Source organism: Zonotrichia leucophrys, chromosome 4 (assembly GCF_028769735.1).
Source record: "Zonotrichia leucophrys gambelii isolate GWCS_2022_RI chromosome 4, RI_Zleu_2.0, whole genome shotgun sequence".
In the NCBI taxonomy this organism is placed as follows: Eukaryota; Metazoa; Chordata; class Aves; order Passeriformes; family Passerellidae; genus Zonotrichia; species Zonotrichia leucophrys.
In genome coordinates, this window is record NC_088173.1 from 60554836 (window position 1) to 60574319 (window position 19484).

General features: G+C 42.0%; 3 protein-coding genes across 3 annotated transcripts in view; 2 read left to right on the forward strand and 1 right to left on the reverse strand.

Moving 5' to 3' along the window:
* Positions 1–6032, reverse strand: part of SEL1L3 (SEL1L family member 3) — a 33789-nt gene extending 27757 nt beyond the window's left edge. Inside the window, exons 1-2 of the mRNA XM_064711906.1 lie at positions 5903–6032; positions 1199–1766 (exon numbers count right to left, since the gene is read on the reverse strand). Coding sequence (XP_064567976.1) covers positions 1199–1766; positions 5903–5959 — 625 coding nt within the window. The 5' untranslated portion in view covers positions 5960–6032. The remainder of the gene's footprint in view (positions 1–1198; positions 1767–5902) is intronic.
* A 349-nt stretch (positions 6033–6381) lies between these two features.
* On the forward strand, positions 6382–12082 carry SMIM20 (small integral membrane protein 20). Its single transcript, XM_064711907.1, has 3 exons — positions 6382–6641; positions 10300–10356; positions 11636–12082. Exons 1-3 carry the CDS (start codon positions 6533–6535, stop codon positions 11671–11673), a joined length of 204 nt encoding a protein of 67 aa, XP_064567977.1. The 5' UTR covers positions 6382–6532; the 3' UTR covers positions 11674–12082.
* A 6563-nt stretch (positions 12083–18645) lies between these two features.
* The window catches only part of RBPJ (recombination signal binding protein for immunoglobulin kappa J region), a 144552-nt gene continuing 143713 nt past the window's right edge, over positions 18646–19484 (forward strand). The window contains exon 1 of the mRNA XM_064711910.1: positions 18646–18689. The gene's annotated coding sequence lies outside the window, so the exon portion shown is untranslated. The remainder of the gene's footprint in view (positions 18690–19484) is intronic.

Below are 19484 nucleotides of genomic sequence, written 5' to 3' on the forward strand. Positions count from 1 at the left end.
ATTGCTCTCCATTTGTGCCTCTCTATATTATATGTATGCATAGATACCAATTCTGTTCTTAACTGATATGGATAATCCTGTAACAAAACTGATAAAGATGCCCCTCCTAAGAAACAGGAGAAAAATCTTCAAAGCCATCATCATCAGCTTGCCTAGAGAAACCCAAAAACCAGACAAAAAACCACTAAGAAAACAATAAAATAAACCAAACCCTGAGCAAATTGTTACATTATTTTAAGAAACAAAATTTGAATATTATTTCCTTCTATTGTCTATTAAACTGATCTAATCTGTAATAGAAATAGATAATACAGACAATAAGATGTTTCACATTGTTGTCAGATATCACATGCTGTCTCCAACAGGTATTTTAGAAAGCCCTTAAAGGAAACAAGATGTTTCCAGTTCTTCAGAGCACTTACATGCCAGTGTAGTGAGAATAAATGACACAAATAGCATTATGGGATTTTCTGGGAGAGAACCATTTAGAAACAAATGTTCTTTTTCCTTCCAGGTTCTGCTTTGAGCACTCACTGAGAGCAAAAAAATTGTCAGCAAGTGTAAAGCTAGAGATAGGCAGGCAGAAAAAAAAAAAGGACTCAAAAAATCTAAAAAGCAAAGCTGTTTCTGTAATCTGTACTGTTGGCAATAAATGATTTTTTATTTAAAACTATTACTATTTTTTTCTAAAATGCTTGTTCATAATGGTTCTAGGGGAAAAAAAAAAGAGGGTCTGTAAAGCTTAGCTGACTACAGAGACTTGAAAATATGTTTCTGAGTGTGAGACCAGCACTTTAAACAGAAGGAAACTACTTGTGTGAAAATTATGTGTGCATGAACTGCAGAACTGATTCTGCATTAATGCAGTAAGGGACTGAACAACTCCATCTGAAGATAAAGGAATGATGTTCACAAACTCTGGTGGGTTTTGACTAAAATTGTTTGAAAAAGCTTAGAAAATAGGGGGCCAGGCTGCTACCAACCTCCAGGCTAGCTGTGATGAAACAATCTGAAGAGCAGGATGGCTTCAGCAACTTGCAACTCTAACCTCACAGTTATGGAGATTACATGTTCAACAATGCTTCCCAAGTAAACCACCATGTATAATATTTACTATTTACTACCAGTAGGCACTTTTTAACAGCTTACCAGAGATGTTATTTGTTTCCTTGGGGGAAAAAAGTGACATTGCACCTACCAGTTTCATGAGGACACTGAGGTATCCTATTGGCCTGGAGCATCCACAAATAGTCAGCACCCCACTGAAGACAAACTTTGTGGTCCTTATATGGCCGTTCAAAGGGTGGAACTGCCTCTAAAAATGTGTAATTCTTGGCAACTGCAGCCTGGTAGTCTTCATTCTGCTCATCACCATAGTTGCTAGCTGATCTGTGGCTAATCCATGCGTACAGTATCACACTGTGCACTATTATTGAGTTTCTGATGATATAATCATCTCTGTAAACCATGATGCTTGGAAATTTCAAGTGTACTTGTCGAGTTCTGCTAACATAAAGGTTCTTCTCATCCTTCCATCTCCTTCTATACACTGGCACACCAGTCCTGAACTCGGAGGAAGCTACTGCTTCTAAACTGACAATACAAGGTTTAGAACATAAATATTGAACTGAAACCTCAGAATTGTTAAGAACTTTCTTTTCTAAAATGTTTAAATAGATAAAATCTACATAATCCACATTCTTCTGAAACTGTGGAGTAACTGCCGTTGTCTGTAATGTCTCCTTTCCAAAGGACAGCACAAAGTTCTGGAAGAAAACCCAAAACACAGAGATGTTAACCAGAGAACCTATGTGATTATTCACACACTCACAATAATAACAGAACACTGCAGAGGCACGTATATACCACACTTTTACTTCAAAAGATGAGGTTTCTTTTAGCCAGCAAGTAGACACGGATTACTGGAGAGCCACCATCAAGATTTTAATGGCATCAACGTCCCTACGTCAAGGTCTCAAAGTTACACATGCTTCTACAAACAAACTGTATTTACAGGGTGTATCCTTCAGCCCTATGCAAGTGGAATCCGGTCTAAGATAGCGACTTAGACGTCACACTATTCAAACATGCTCCTAGGATCAGGCCTAAGGAGTGTGCACAAAAATGTACAGGCATACATTCATTATGTATCATTGTTTGCTAGATTGCCACAGCCTGATGTTTCTGCTTCTTCTAAAAAAGTTGGCTGATTTTGTTACCTGTCATGCAGGTCCCTGAAGGACAAAATAACAACAAAGGCTTCCTGACAATGAATTAATATTTGTAAAGTGTTTCATTTTTGACATGTTCCTATTGTGAAGATGGACTTGGAAATCCGAGCAGCAAGACCAGCAGGCTGAATTTGCTCAGCTTTTGCTCTCCACAGCTAGGTACATTATATATAGTTTGAGAGTGAGTGCCTGGACATACAACAGGATTAGCCCCTGTGATTATGTTCTTGTCTCTAAAACTTCAAACAGCTTCTTTTCTTTCTGCCTAGCAGCCAGCATCCAGCTTGATGCACTGCCAAGGATACTGGGGATTACTCAGCTCTGAGGGCAAGCCACCAGCACAGCAGTTCCACCATGCTCCCTGGTCTGTCTAAGATATTCACAATTGTCACATAGGAATACCAGGGAAGATGGTCATTAAGATTGCTAAAAATGAGATCTGTCTTGGGTAACCTTTAACTTTGCTAAGATTAAACAAATTAAAATAAAATTTATCTTGGATACCTATCTTGGATTGATGACTTTTTCACTGAGTTTTTCAAAACATTTAAAGGGTTTGGCCTAGTCATTAGTACATTTCTAGTCATAGAAATTGTGTGTTGTGCACCTGGAGGACTAGACCTTGCCCACAATCCAACATGGAGATCAATAAAAGTCCCTAATGATAAACTACTTTGTTTTTTATTTCTTGAGAATATGTTGACACTCCTTGAGAGCTACACTGAAAAAACATCAAGCCAGTATGACCTGTGAAGGTGTAAATATTAAGAAAAGTCAGAACTAAGTCCTATACTACCTCCTTGCTCCTACAGATGAAGATTTTTGGATTTTTTTGGTCACCTGTGTGATCAAATGGTATTTTTCCCCAGTTCCCTGCCTCCTTAGAGGTGCAAAAGAGCTCAAGGTTTGTTGGAGGAACACAACTATGCATAGAGGTGCTGTTCACTTCAAGACCTTGACTTTATTAAGGTCAGACACTGGAAGACGTAACTGAATGAGGGAACTTTTGGACAGAGAAGCTAGATACCATTGTGAGGAGATGGGTAGCTCTAGATCACTTTATTTAGTGTTCCTAGGGAACTTGTCACTTAAACCACTTACCATACTTGCAACCAAATGCTCTTTATCTTCTTGTATCTGACAAGAGACACTGCAAGTGAGATGTGCAGTGATGCTGAACACTGATAAACACATGCAAGCACCAAGATATACACCTTCAACAAATAGAATGCTAAAAACCCACAGAAGACTATGCAACTTTGCCTATTGTAGAAAGCCAAAATACTGTCTCATCAGCCTTCCTCTCTGCCTTATTTCCCACTCCACAAAATGCATATTGGTTAGAGTACAGTGCTAATAATGCCAATGTTGTGGGTTTGATCCCTTTATGGGCCATTCACTTTAAGAGTTGACCTCAATGATCCTTGTGGGTCCCTTCCAACTCAGAATATTCTGATTTTATATTGTAAAAACTGCAATGCAAACTGAAGGGGCTGAAAAAGGAATAGCAACAGGAGATTGGTGTCCATTGGAACACATGGTATGGCGCCTATCATATGCTGGAATAACACGCATACACAAATACTGAGACAAAAGTTGATGAGAGAGCCTTCATTTTAATACTAATTTGAGTACCTTTCAGAGCTTCACTTGACAAAAGATACTATTCTTTTACACTTCCACCACAATTCTTCTTTGATTTAAAAGTATTAAAACCCCATAGCAGCAGCAACAAATTATCCTAAACCTCTTGCATTTGATGGTTATAATTAATACTGCTTGATCTTACAATAAAAGTACTTGTAAGTAGCTTAATCTTTGTGATAAGGGCGCTGTGTCATGAGGAAGATGGCAATATACTATGAACACAGGGCCATGTCATTATCACAAGATGCAAAAGTCCACCAGGTAGATACTAAAAAGCATAGGGGTACTAATGTGTGCTTACCACACACACTTACTATCAAAACACACACACAGCCAGCTCTCAATTTTCTCAGTGGTTATCCACCACAGAGCAATGGGAACTAGACTCCAGCAAGGACAGCTTGGGTCTGGCACGGTTTGTTAACAAAGATGCAGCAGTGTATGAATTTGTCCATGTCATCTCCAGTGAATGGCAGAAATTTTGTGGTGGGGGATCCCAAAGCAGTAAGCTCTCAAACCCAAAGCCAGATCTTTGCAGAACAATTTCCATGATGTTCCTAGAGCACTTAAGCACAATGCAACACAATTGCTGATGCTAAGTTTAGCTCCAGCTCTGCTGATCGAGTGCCCTTCCGGTAGTGCCTGATCTGCTAAAGGGCTCCTCATTTTACTTTGTATTCTTTGGTCCCTGGGTACTACTTGTGGCCTGTGCTGCCAAAATGCATGAACTATATTTGAGTCTTCTCTTACATCCCACCTAACAAACCCTTCTGGAGGCTCATCCAGCAAACAGCATGGAGCAAAGAACCCTGAGCAACTCCACATGATGGAGACCCGGCAGACACCGCAGACCATAAACCGCCAGACCATGGCCAAGTCTCTGTTACCACAACACAGTGCACAGAGTGTGTATCATCTCAATGTTTCTCCTTGGTGAGGGAGCCTCTTCCCTTCCTGTTGTATCAGACAAGGCAGAGTTAAATGTGCATCACCTCTGAGACAGACAAGGATGAAAAGATGACACACTGAGCGAGTGTGATTAGGAGACTTAAATATAAAAGTTTTCCAGCGCACTAAAGAAGTCAGCTACGCTGATTCAAATTATCATGAAATAGACAAACTTCAACAAGACAGACACAAAGGTTTTGTTGTGTGGGGAAACTTCAACCTGTAAATGGTTTTGGGTTTGTTTTTTTTTCTTTTCTTAAATCCTGCTGAATCTGAATGATTTAGCCCAAGTAATCCCATCAGATCTTGGGATAAAAATCAATGTGAGAAGCAAACACTGCAAGCATTAGGAAACTGAACATTTTGAGGAGAGTAATAATACAGAAATGATTGAGCAAGTATTCTTTCATTTGCTGGAGGTCTCAACAGGACCCTTCATGAGTTCAGCCCTGAGGACATTCCACAATGTCCTATGAAACCTGCACCTGTTTGCACAAAATCTGAAGATAACTGCAGTTCTTCACCTGCAAATGCCCAACATGTCATGCTACATTTTATCAAGTGTGAAAAGACATGACGAAAAAGGGTGTTGATCTGCTGCTCTCCATCAGCACCAACATGGCACAGGCACACAAACACGTAGACCAGAGCTTATGCTTAGCAACAAAAGAGATGAAAAAGTAGTTTAGTAACTGGCCCTAACCCACGGTTGTTTCCATAAGCCAGTGCAGCACTATGTTCAGTCGTGCATCTGTACTCAGATGTCAAAGGCCCCCCCATTTTTCCCACTCTAGAAGTTTATCGTCACCCAGGGCAGAAAGCTTAACACCTGGCTGTGACGGCTCGGCGTCCCCAGCTCGGTAAGCCAGGCCCCAGGAACCGCGGGGCTGGCGGGGGGGGGGGAGCCAGGCCGGACACCGGGGCTGGCTCCGAGGGGTGGCCCCGGCCCGAGCCCCCCGAGCCCCGCCGGACCCGGCTCGGCTCCCTCCGCGCTGCGGGAACGACCCGCGGCCCCGCACGGGCCGGCCCTGCCCGGGCTGTGTCCGCGGGGCAGGTGCGGGGCCGGCGGCACTCACCGTGAGCAGGACGAGGAGCAGCGGAGCGGGGCGGCGGGGCTCGGCCGGGGGCCGCATGCTGCTGCTGCTGCCGCTGCCGCTGCGGCGGTGCCCAGCGCGGCAGGGACTGCGCGGCCGGCCCGGCGACAAGGATGCGGCAGATCCGGCTTCCTGGAGGAGGGGCCGCCGCCCGGGCACGGCAGGGCAGGGCAGGGCCCCACTCCGCCGCCGCAGGTGCGCAGGGGCTGGGCCAGAAGACGCCGAGCCCTGGCCGTGCTGCGCAGCTCCTTGGCGGCTCCTGGCAGCTCCGTACAGCAGGCGCCAGGCGGCGGCCCGGGAGGGCTCCCCGCGCAGGGCCGCGCCCGCCCACTCCCTTGGCGGCTCCGCGGCGGCCCCCGCCCTCCCGCCTCGGCGCTGCGCTACCGGGACAGTCCCGGGCCGGGCCAGCTCCCGCTGTCGGGCGAGGCGCTTTAGGGCGGGGCGGCGGGATTGGGGCGCATCGTCTCGGGCTGCCCGAGCCGGGCTGACGGCGCGGCCGCACCGGCCCCGTGCCCGCGCTGCGCCCCGCCGGCCGCACGGGGGCGCTCTCCCGGCGGGCCGGGCCGTGCCCCGGAAGGCCCCGCGCAGGCCCCGCTCCGCGTCCGCCCGGCCATGGCCGCGCTGTCCCGCACCATCGGCATCTTTGGCGCCTTCGTGGCCATGGTGGGAGCCGCCTTCTACCCCATTTATTTCCGGCCGCTGCTGCTGCCCGAGGAGTACAGTGAGTCCGTGCGCGGGGCGAGCTGGCTGGGCCATGGCCCGGTCTGTGCCCGGTCTTGGGGGAATGCGGGACTGCTGCTCGGCGAGTGACTCCCCAGAGGCTTTCTGCTCGTCTAGGAGATACCTGAAAACGAAAATAATACAGCTGGCTGTTGCTCTTATTTCAGATTATTAGCCAGTACAACATCCTTTAGTTGTTCCTTGGAGGACTGAGACGCTGTTATAGAAGTTGAGGTCAGAGAGATAGAGCCCCTCTCCCATGCAGAAAGGCTGAGAGAGTTGGGGTTCTTCAGCCTGGAGAAGTGAAGGCTTCAGAAAAACCTTGTAGAATACTTGAAGAGAGCTTGTAAGAAAGATGGGGCAGGCTTTTTAGTAGGCCCTGTTGCAATAGGACTAGAGGTAATAGTTTCAAACGAAACAGAGTAAATTCAGAGTAAATAGAAGGAATACATCTTTTATGATGGTGGTGGTGAACCACTAGAACAGGTTGCCCAGAGGAGTGGTGGGTTTTCCCATACCTGGAAACATTCAAGATCAGGTTGGACAGGGCTCTAAGCAACTTGATCTAGCTGAAGATGTCCCAGCTCTGTGAGGAGAGGTGGTGTAGATGACCTTTAAAGGTCCCTTCCAGCCCAGACTATTCAATGATTCTATGAGCTGTTCGAGTTCTGTTTTCCAGCTGCCATTGAGAATCTAACTTAAAACTTGGCAGCCAGTTGTGATGATTTGCTAGAACTGGTCTCAGTCTGCTGAGTCTGGAACTGACTCCTGAGGAAAATCCCACTTTCCTGTCAGGAAAACCTGCCAAGCCCCGAGGGCACCTGCAGCCCCAGGTGTGAAGCCTCAGCAGCTCCAGGCAGGTGCTCTGTAGGGGGAGCACCCATTACTCCTCCTCGCCTTCTGTGAGATAGTGACAAAGGAAATGGGGGAAAAGTGCTGGTACAACCAGCCTTGCACCCCACTTTATTTTTTTATGAGACTAAGCAAGCCAAAAATATGAAGATATATGTGATTAATCTACCAAGACAACTGAAGATTTCTAGGAAGGAAAAGAAAAAAGGATAGCAAACTTAATGGTCTTATTGGAGAGGCTTTGGCCTTGCATCAAAATTTAACTTGCAAGCAAGTTTTTATTCAAGGATACTATGTCAGAATTGTAGTTTGTGAAACTTCCTACAGTTATGTTTCCTACTCTGTGTTCCCTTTGAAAACATCATTACTAAATCTTTTTTGCTTATTCTATACTTTCCAAAAATACTGTATTTGAAATGTGTCTTGGCAGCAAGGAAAGGACAGAACTAGTGGAGCAATGTCCTCCTTTGTACTTGTGAATTATGTGAGTAGATGTTTCCTATCAGTTTAGGGATTTTTAATGTCTATTTAGGACATAGAATGAATTGATGCACAGTTGGCAAGTGCACAAACTTGTGATTTGATACCTGATTCTAAACTTACTGCCTGGTGCTGAATCTCCATCTGATATCACCTTTATTCATTTCCAAGGAGCTTTTCTTGATCATCACTGCAGTATGAGAGGCACAAGCATTTGTTATCACAGTATTTGAGGCGAGATTGTGGACTACCACAGTTGTGGTGTTTGAACCCAAGTGTTTAACCTTTGGAGTACAGAGGATTTTCTGAGTACAGTCAAGTAAGCTGTCTGACAACTTAGGTAGAAGCTCCTGCCCTCTGTTGGCCTGAGCTCTGGGAGAATGCTCAGTATTTCTGTTGGGGGATGCTGTGTCCCCAAAGTTGGGTGTTCTGATTAGCATCACAGAATAATCATGCAAAAGGCAAGAATGAATATTAGTTACCTGGAGTGACATTGGACTATGTAAACATGAAGTGCTATCTTTTCTTTCTTCACTCTTGTTTTTCTTGTGTATCTCCCAAATTCTATAGAAGTGAAGTACATTAGTGTTCTGGAAGAAGACTTTACTGCATGATTCTCTAGGAACTTTCAGAGAAGTTCCTAACAATTTAACAAACAAGATGAAAGCTACTTGGAAAAATTGTATATAATCAAATTGTTGATATGAACCGTAAATTGTGCACAAAGGAGTTTCACCTAATTTGATATGGAAATGTTATAATTTTGTAGGGTTTTAGTACCTCGGTGGCTTTGCTGTTTCTAATATTTTCTTGTCAGTATCTAGCTTATCCAGTTTAGTGGCAATGATGAAACTTTGAGGCTGTCAGCACAGGCCTTTTCCACATGGATTAACTAAAACAAAGAGGGGCTTGACAGCTGTTCTTTGTGACATTTTCACAGATTTCCTGATTTTCTGAATTGTGAGACTTTGTTTCTTCCCCATCCTGTGAGGTGGCTCTCCTGTCACCAAGACTGAATCTTGTTCTTTTCTGGCTTACCCGTCTTCCAAGTTGTTTGCAGGCCCCACAGCAGTCTCCCTATTGACTGTTCTGTGTCCTGTCTGTGTATTTATCATCTCTTACGTTTTTGCACAGGTTTCTTTGCCTGACCAGTTAACAGCTCCTGCTGTTCAACCCAAGTGTCTCCCCAGAACTCTCAGATTGGTTCCTATTTTTCCTGCCTCTCTTCTAATCCAAGTTTCTACTCAAGACTGAATATCCTTTTCCTTCATGTCCTACAGGAAGTCTCCTTTGCTGCCCTAATCTATTCTGTTCTCCCTTTCTGGGTTTTGTACCTTTTCCTTTGGAATTAGACAGGTCCCTGAGATTTTGTCCGCTAAAAAGGATGAAATGGAATTACCATGCTCAGTGAACAGAACTGGAGAGCCTGGATGTTCCTCTAGTGCCTGAGCCCTTGCAAGGAGAATCAATTTCTGTGATATACTGCTGTCTCCAGTAGCATTAGGCTTGTACACAGACAGCCTGATAACATGTAGTGCCAGTGCATTCCCATTGGGATAGAATAATGAAAAATACCAGTTTTAAGGTGAGATTAGTTCTGAGCTTTCTTTGGGAATGTGCATCCTGCAGGTTTTTAAAGGCCTCAGAAGTTCAGTGGTGGGGGCAAAAGGTGAATCCACCTGAGCTTTGACTTCCTGCTTCAGAGTAGCACTGGTGGTGAAGTGCATGACTGGAAATAGAAAAAAAGGAGGGGCATTTAGTAAGGGAAATAGTGTAGTTTTCTCCATTTCTCTTTGTGGAAGTGGTTGAATCATTCAAAGAACAAAGAAAAGCCTGAGACAGGCCCCGTGTATGGGAAAATATCCCTCAGATGCTGAATTTCACAAAGTTTACAAGCAGTAATTTTGTAGGTGCTGTCATGAAATCCATTTGCCAGATCTTTCAGGGCCTGAAAATGGGAGTTGGCCAAAAGAAAAAAAAATTTTTACTCATTTTATGTTGAGCACATGAATGAACTTCTAAAAGTACTAGTCATTCCTTAGGTGCTGGGACCATGGCAGGTGTTTTGGCATCTTTATTAAACAGTAGGCATTGTTTGAGGATGATTATCTTATTGTTTGTAATCTCTCAAAACAGACTAGCTATTGATTTCTCAGTGAAGTAGGAATACTATACTTGTATTCTGTAGGTAGATACTCAACAGAACTTTACTATGTAGCATCTCGAATTAATAAAATTTTCAAGATTATTTTGTTAGGTGCAATCAATATATCTGGTATTTTCTTTTTTTTTTTTTTTAGTAGTGTCCTTTCTGTTCTGTTTTCCAGAGAATGAGCAGTCAATAAACCGAGCTGGTATTGTTCAAGAGGATATTCAGCCTGCAGGTACACTTGATTTATGTGTTTGCATCAATTGTTTTAAAGACTCTCTTGAAGTACGGCCTCAGTATTTGTATGGATTTAAATAATACAGTGAAGAATACATTCAGTGAAAACATATTTAATGAACTTGCCATTAAATTATTTTTTCAGGCTAATTCCTCACTGAAAAGCTACAGTTTTAATGAAACTCATCTTAAAGTGACTTAACTGGCCAAATAAGTTGCAGACTATCTGTTGTCTTCACACTTTGTTAAATAGAGGCCAGTTTCCACTTCTGAACCAGCTCAGAGTGAGCGAGAACCATGGATTGGCTGAGCTGTAGCTATAAAAAGCAATGTTGCACCCTAATTTTGTGGAATACCAAACTGCTGGAACACAGTTCATCAGCACTTTGGCAGTGCCTTCTGGCTTCATGGGTGGATGGGCCATGCAGAAGTCCACTACATGTGAAGGAAAATTTGGAATGCAGTGCTAACAGCTTTTGGATCCTTGCTGCTGACAGTGGAAGGCTTGGAAAAGCATGTGAGGAAGTAAAATTCAAGTACAGCAGACTATCCTTGGTAGTTCATTTTTTTTATAATGTTAAATGGTTTGTCTACTCAAGGCTGGCATTTCTTGGTTAAGGATGTGAGTGCCTGTCTTGATGAAACATGTAATATATGAATATGTTAAAGGGTATTTTTGTTTCTGAGAAAGCCTAACATCAGCAGCAGGTGAAAATCAAACAGGATTAAAGCCATGACCTTATTACATGCATTGGTTAAATCATTACTGCAGGACTTGCTTTCCAGAGAAGTGGGGGAAATGCTGAAGAGAAGTGGGGTGAAATAGAGGTCTTGTAAACCTTTCTTTTTTACTGAACATTCAAGAGGACTAGACTGGCTCATTTATCCAAGATGCAGGTACTTAATGACCAGTTCTTCTTAGTGTAAGTTCTCCTTTTCATCTGAATTTAGCTGCTGATGAGTTACAAAATCCATTAGTTGAAAAGGAAACCTGGACAAATTTAAGTGTAAGGTGCAATTCTAAATGATCCAACGGTTTTAGAGCACCTTACCTATGAATGTCATACATTTTTCCATTATCTGAAGTTTAAGATCAAGATGAGGTTGTTTTTCTGTATATTTTTGTAAGTTTAAGCAGAGGTGCAAATTCAGTGCAGAAATTGTTGGCTTCTTTCATTATTCATAATATCCAAAGCTGGAGTAGCAGACCTGTTTTGGTTTTTTTTCTCCAACATTCTAAATTATCAACTGCTGCTATTCTGATGTTTGATTTGTAGGGTTAAAAGTGTGGTCGGATCCATTTGGAAGAAAGTAATTGGCAGCTGGGTGGATTGCAGAACTGAAGATGGACGTCTTCAGCTGCTTCTTCTTTCACTGAAGTGTGTCTTTAGGTGTCGCTGGAGCAGAATTCTGAATATGCTGTGTGGGCACATGAGGAGCAACAAAGACTACTGGTTGGAATCCCAAGAGATGCTAGTTTTAAAACATGCTAGTTTTGAGAGAGAATGCTGGTGCATAGCTCACAGACTGTTAGAAAGCTGAATGATTATTGGTTATAGAAATGAAATATTTATTTCTTTGAGAAAAGGAAAAAGGGTTTTCTTCTAATCTGTACACTTAGAATTATGGATAGAGTAAATCATGCAGACTGCTGCAATTTCCTCCCTAGTTCGAAAGTTACAACATGGTGAATGTAAATTTGTACATTAAAAAATTTAAACCAATTTGTGCTTTTTTTCATTGTTTTGCATATGTGTGGAAGGTACCTTGGCTGCCTGCCAGGTGTGTCCCCCTGGCCATTCTTACTCCTGCTCCTCCAGTGGACATGGGGAGAAAACAGAGTAACAGAGCTCGTGGGTCTGGATAAACACAAGGACATTTCTTACCAGTTACTTTTGTAGGCAAAACAGAGTCAACTTGGAGCAAATTAATGTAGCTAAGTAAGTAGAATTATGACACACAACATTTTAAAGGTCATTGCAGGATGCTGTATGCTTTGAAAAATGTATGGGCAGAGTCTTATTCCTAATGTTAGCAGATGTTTGTCATCTTTTTGGATGTCACACACTTCTGTTGGGACAACAGATGAAAGACTCCATGTTTACAGTGTTACTTCCCAAACTGCCATTCTGCTACTTGCTATTCTATTTCTACCTGTCTTTGTCATTACTCTCCCACTCAGACACACCTCTCCTCCTATGATTCAGTTTTTATTTAGTCTTCTATTATCACTCTAAGCATTAGGATACTTTCTGTTTGCCCGCTGGGAAAATGTGGCCATGTTTGAGTCCTTTGGGTTCTCAGGTCATTTTGCAAGATGGTTGGAGCCAGAGTGAGTGTACCCATTCAGTGTAGGGATCATAGATTGGTTTGGGTTGGAAGGCACCTTAAAGCTCATCTAGTTCTGATGCCTTGAGAGGCTGCCTGGAATAGAGGCTAGGCAGAGTTAAAGGAATAAAGTAGGGATTTATTAAAAGGTCTTCAAAGGATGCACCTTGGGCAGTAAAAGAGCCTGGCTGTGGTTCCACCCAAGATGGATGCCTGGTCTGAGTTTTCACACTTTTAGAAGTTTTGGTGCATTTACATATTGGGGTTAGTTGTCCAATTACACATTCAAGTTATGAAGTCCCATCCTCCCAAATTGCTTTCTTCAGTTCGCTGTTGTTTAAACTTTTTGGGCCTGAAGCTGCAACAGTGTCCTTGGTTCTCAGGCTGGAAAAGGATTGTTCTGCCTAACTAAACTGTGAAGAGAACTTGTAACACTTTATATGAAGTTCAGAGTTATACTAAATCAGTACAGAATCTGGAAAATACAAAAGCTAAACCTTAGAGCATTGGATCCAACCCTGCTGCCATGAGCTGGGACACCTTCCATTAGACCAGGCTGCCCACGGCCCCATGCAGCTTGGCTTTAGAACACTTCCAGGCATCCACAGCTTCTCAGAGCTACCTGTTCCAGTGCCTCATCACCCTCACAGTGAAGAACTTCATATCTCATCTACACCTACCCTCTTTCAGTCTGAAATTTCATTATATGGGACAGTGCAACATTGTCACACAGCTAATTCAGTGTTTGCTGTGAAAAGAAGAATAGAGCTGAAAAAGAAGTTTTTATAATTTAAACCTTTCTTCAGTGAGACTGCAGAAATCAGGGAGCCTTAGATTTTTTGTTTTCTTGAACAAAACATTCATGAATGAGACCATTTCAGCAAAGTTCTTTCATCTAAAATACCTCCTCTGTGAAAATAAAACATTGCTGAAATGCAGATACTCCATCTATAACTGTCAAGCTGCAAACCAAAGATTTTCCAGCAAATGTGGGAATTTCTCCATTATGCACCTTCTGTCACTTGGTGACACAAATGCTTAAAAATCATATATCATGGTAGTGTGGAACCATCAGTATAAATGATGTGACAGAGAATGTGAAATTACTTAGTTTGGGGTTAAGAGATAAGACAATCTCTGCTATTCATTTACTTTGTGAAGTTGAGCAATTTGCTGAGTCTGGATCTTGCCTAGAAAAATGTTGGATGGCTTCTGAGCAGTGGCTGCTGGTGGCAGGTACTGAGCTTTTTGCCTTCATATTACCTAAATTTTGCAAAACATTTGAGTACCTGAAGTCAGTTATTTAGCATTTATGGAACTAAACATGTTTGTTGGTCATGATCACTAATTCCTTCTGGAGCAGAAAAGCTTGGTAAGTTTTGTAATTGCCAATTTGTACAGAATTTACAGCAGTTTATATCAGTTGAGCACTACTGAAGTGAATCTAAACTCTAAAAATAGTGTACATTGGTATTAATGAGCATCACTTCCCATTCATGTTCCACCTGATGAAGTGGGCTGATGGACCATGGCTTTAAAGCATTGGGATAGTGAATGTCTTTTGAGGGACCATGGCTTTAAAGCATTAGGATAGTCAATGTCTTTTTCAGATTTTTGCTATTCTGTCTGCATAAAACTGAAGCCAACAAGGTACGTACTCCAACAATTATCCAGAATTTACACTGAAATGTTCTGATTGCTCTGGCATGTGCCAGTTGCCTGGAGACTTGCCCAAAAATCCTGTGTTAGGTTCTAGTCCTGCAGCTGCCATTGAGACAATGCTTTGTTCTGCTCATGGATGCTTGACATAAGCCTCTTCTTTCAGGAATCAGTGATAAGTGAAGTTCAATGTAGTGAACTCTGCTCTCCGGGACTCTTACCTTGCTCTGGAAGTAAGAGTTCTTTACTACTTTCATAACCTCCGACTACTATTAATTTGGTGATTGGGAGGGAATAGGCCTGCATTCTGCAGAGCAACTGAATTTGCTAGTTTGGGCCAAGTTGTTCTGATTGTTTCGATAAAAATGCCTTCTTAGAATGTTTTTAAAGCAGTTATCTCTACCCTGTTACATGAATGCATTTTGCTTATTTATTATAGCTGGATGGTGAACAGCAAATAAATACACCTCCATCCCTTGAAGGACTGAAGGAAAGTTTTAAACAGTGGTTTAACATCCCAAGAGAAATTGGTTGTACTAGGTTTTGGTCTGTTGCATGCCGATGTTTTGAAATTATTAAATCTTGTACCATAAAGAGCAAATCTAGCATTTTAGTCTAAACACAGCTTTGTTTTGAAGCACTGCAGATTGTTGACAATGTAATGAAACCTTCAAGTGCAAACACATGAGAAGGAGTAAATATGGCAAAAGATATGGGCAAATTGCCAGATTATACACATGTGGGAGAAGGAACAATCTCAGTAAATGAGTATCATATTCAGCAAGAAAAATCCCACGGGATGTTGAAAAAATCAAGTGGGATTTTTCTTGCTGAATATTGTAATTATTGCTTGAGATTATTCCAAATGATGGGAGGGGATTTTTTATCTGTGATACTCAAAGCGCATCAAATAGCTTCCAGTTATCATGAATTTTACTCTATGTATGCCCTCCTATGAAAAAACAGCCCAGAAGAAGCAGTTCTCATGTTTTGCTCTTTTCTAAACCAAATTAAAGCATGTGTTTTCCCTTCTTGCAGTCTAGCAATAATTAACTACTCATTTTCTTTCTATTGTGTACATTCCTACTGACCTTCATGTTAACATGCAGATGCAGCAGTAAATGAAAAGCTGTATTGGCTTTTTCTGTTGTGCCACACAACCCAAAAAGTATGTTTGCTTGTGGAAGGAAAATATTCTCCAGCTTCTTAGAAAGTGCTGTGGAATATACACTGTTTCTGTGTGGACAATTTGCAAGAGGTGAGAGCAAAACACAAAGTTCAGGTCAAAGCTTAGGTCGGACTGTGGTCCGAGGTCTCTCTCTCCATCGTGCAGACTGTGTGGGCCTTGCAGGAAAAATGGTGCCGTGTTTAAGGCACTGCCTTGGAAAATAGGACTGTTATAGTCAGTTCCATATTCCACCACGCTTTTGTCTGGCAGCAGGTAAGTAATTTGAGCTTCAGTTCCATCTGTAAAATAGCCATAGGTAGTGATCCCCTTTGCAATTGAAGGTAAATACAAAAGTGTGGGGTTTTTTGATGCTGTAGAGAACATTTCTTGTCTGAGAAGTTTTCTTCAAGGTTAGGGAAAATTGGTCTGAATTTGTGTGAGAATCAGATATTTTGGTTCCAGAAATTTAAAATGTTTTCAAGAATCTTTTCCAAAAGAAAATAACAATGAAATTTCCCAGATCTTCATACTGCTGAAATACTATGTTCTGAGAATAGAAATTTTATATTTTGGGAGGCAAACAGAAAACTCATCTGTTTTTCACAATACTAATATTTTTTGGAAGAACTGAAAATATGAGTGAGTTGAAATTCAACCCAATGTGAGTGTTTTGTACAGATATACAAAAAAAGCAGAAAATTGGTCAGCTTATTTTGGTGGCCCGGCTGCCTCAGCAATTTTTTGAGATTCAGCAATTTTCAATATTTTGAGTTGCTATTTCCCTTGTTTTCTGTAACAATGGGTACTCCCTTCTGACCTTGGCATGCCAAAAAAAGCAACTGTAATCCTTCCAAGAGTTACAGGTGCTAAGTGGAGGAGATTGGGGCACAGTGAAAGGAGATGAGAAAGAACTTGAGATACTGCTGGGAAGAGTGTTCCTCCTGTAGCCCCAGAGGAGCACTTGGAAGTGGAGTGGTGGATATGAAGAGGAGACACCATGCAGTTGAGGGGGAGCATGAGGAACACAGGACATAAATCCATTGGCATATACAGCCATTGTGGGCTCTGCAGCTCACAGAGCAAATTGGGACACCTCTTGACCTCTTTTCTGTTTCCTCCCCAGCAGATTGGAAGTAAACCTTTATAAAGAAAGTTCCTAGGCAAGACAAAGTTATAATGAGAAGAGAGCATCTGAGGAGAATTGTATAGCTGTCCTTTGCTCTAGCTTACCTTAAGAGGGCAAACATCCCATCCACACATTCATTTGTGTGGAAAGGACCTCATGCTGAAAAGTGTCTTTCAGGCCCCAGGTTGCAGGGAAGGTTCCTCCTCTCAGCTTCTTTCCATAATTCAGAAGGATGAGTATCAGCAATGCCAGTCAAGGTTGGGGAAGAAGGTGTTCCCTTTGCTTCAGGAATTCCTGTGGGAGGAGTTCTCCAACCCACAAGTGGATGGCTCAGGTGCAATGTAGGAATGTATTCTTCCACTCTGAATGAAGAGAAACCACTATGGATATAACCAGAAGTATTTGCTCCCTTATCTATTCTACATGCATTTTTGGGTGCCAGTGATTGTGGAAGCCAACTCTAGACCCATAACTCCTCACATCTACAGAAATGAGGAAGGTTCATACCATAACTGTAACTTGTGTCATTTCTGGATGAACAGTACCATTAGGAGTCCTCTGAAGCCTGGAAAGCAGCTAATCTTAGTATCCTCACTGTCTGCTTCTGTCTTCCTCTGGTTTTTGCAGTTATCCTGTGAGTGGCTGATGTGGGCTTGCTGGATGTTCCATATAACAAATTTCTTATGGTTCAATCCAAAATTCCATGTCCCACCTAAAAACTTTTGGGACATTTCTATTCTTTGCATGTTCTGTATGTTTTTAATATGGGTTGTGTGATTTTGTGGCCTGTCTGCCTACCTCTCTGTGCTTCTGCATCAAAGCAACAATGCCAGTAACACCACGAAATGGAGGAGCCTGTAAGCAGCTGTGAGGATCTGAGTGACACATTCCCATACATGAACTCTGGCAGTCGTAGCAATATGTCTCAGAGTTCGCCCTAGTTGCTTTCAGTTGGTAAGCTTTTGGTTAATTGCAAAAACTTGCTATTCCTTATTGCACTCAGCAGTTACATTTTGTCCCATAGCTACTATTCCAGCTACTCTTTTGCTCTGACGTTGCCTGTCAAGTTGTTTAATCAGAAAATTTCATTAGTATACTTTGATTTTTGTGCCAAACAGTTATGTTAAATTTGTCCTGGGACAGTCTTTTGAGGAATGCCACCAGTAAAATCCATCCAGGCCAATGACTTTCTGTTTGTCATTTCTGCTTTTAGCTACTTTCATGCTTGGCTCACAGTTCTTGCAGCTACTAATTGTTTCCCATGTGACATCATTCCAAATGCTTTGCTAAAGTCTAGAGGGAATATATCCCCTGAATTTTTGTCAGGTTGAAAAGCTGGTTACCTGATTAGGTAATACAAGTAATACTTTGACATATTCTACTTTGGGACATTTCACTGTCCCCACTTTTCTTTATGTCACAGTTTGCTATGATTCTTGTGTACTTTTCTGGAAAGAAGAACAGGTAGACAGATGTTTTCCAAGGAAGTACCTGGATATTCTCATACTCCATCTGTTTGAATGCATTGTGATGCACATAAATTTAACCATTCTGTTAGAAGTACCTAAACATTGGAGAGTGACCTGCCTCCCCAGTCCAGGCAGGAAGGAGAGATACTTGCTGCTATCAGTTTATTTCAAAAGCTCAGGAGTTACTAATAATCCTGTCCTTTGTCACTGATTATTGACTCATAAGAACCAGGCTTGGCTAATAGAAAATTGCTGTAAATACTACAAGAGCACAAGGATGGATTTATTTAGTCAGAAAAACCATCGCTCATCAGACTTGAGGAAGAGGAAAGGCAGTGGTCAAGTCCAATTGACAAAATGTGGTTAAGTGAATTGTCACATCTGCATTCATTAGCAAAATTATTTAGAGGGGTGCAAAAGCGTTCACACCCAGTTCTGGTTTCCACAGGTCATTGGGTGCCTGTTGCTTAGAAAGGCTCTGACAAGGCAGGCATGCCAACCTGATAATGACTGCTGTGAAGAGCATAAGAAGTTTCCCTTTGCTTCAATTCTTTGGAGTCACAGAAGAGACACAGATAAAGGTAAAAATATAATTTTTCAATTGTGCCACCAATTTTAGTTGAGTGATGTGATTTAGTTTGTGATTCATTTGTGAAGTGTCACTTCCTTTGGGAGCTACTTGGATTATGATCTGTATGCCCTGTTGGATCCTAGAAACTCTAAAGATGTCTTTATCCCATTTCATGCCCTATTTACCACCAGTCACTCTGCCCAGCCTTTTTCAGGAATATTCCTGTGATGGCATGGTCTAGCTAAAATTCAGAAGAGAAAAAGATGTTTTGCTTGTGTTCTTTTCCGTCTTCAAAGATAAAATAAGTTGGCATGCAACTTTCTGTTGAAACTACCATGAATATTTACAACCAAGCTCTAATTCTAGCCCTAAATCTATGGAAAGTTTCTCATCTAGATGATTTTTCCACCTATGTTTGCAGGCAGACAGTTCCAGTACCAGAAGTGTCCGTGTTAAGTGGTCTGCTGGTAGTACAGAAATGGATAACCACAAACCAGTTTCATTCCAAAGAGACATTTAGGACTGCCTTGCGTAGGAGCATGGCTCTTAGGGCAAATATCTACAACAGATAGGAGGCTTCAACAACTTAATTCTTTCAGGAGTCAGCAATTTTGTCTTCTCTGCAGTTTTTGAGATAAATCAAGGAAAAAATTGTAGTTCCTACTTACAGTATAGCAATCTTCACCCTATCCTGAAATAGATCCTAAGCAGGGCTATCAGATCCCAACTATCTGAAAATAACTTCTGGAATTTTCAGGACGGTGTTCTGGGTAAATAGCATCCTTTGAAATGAAGAACTTATGAA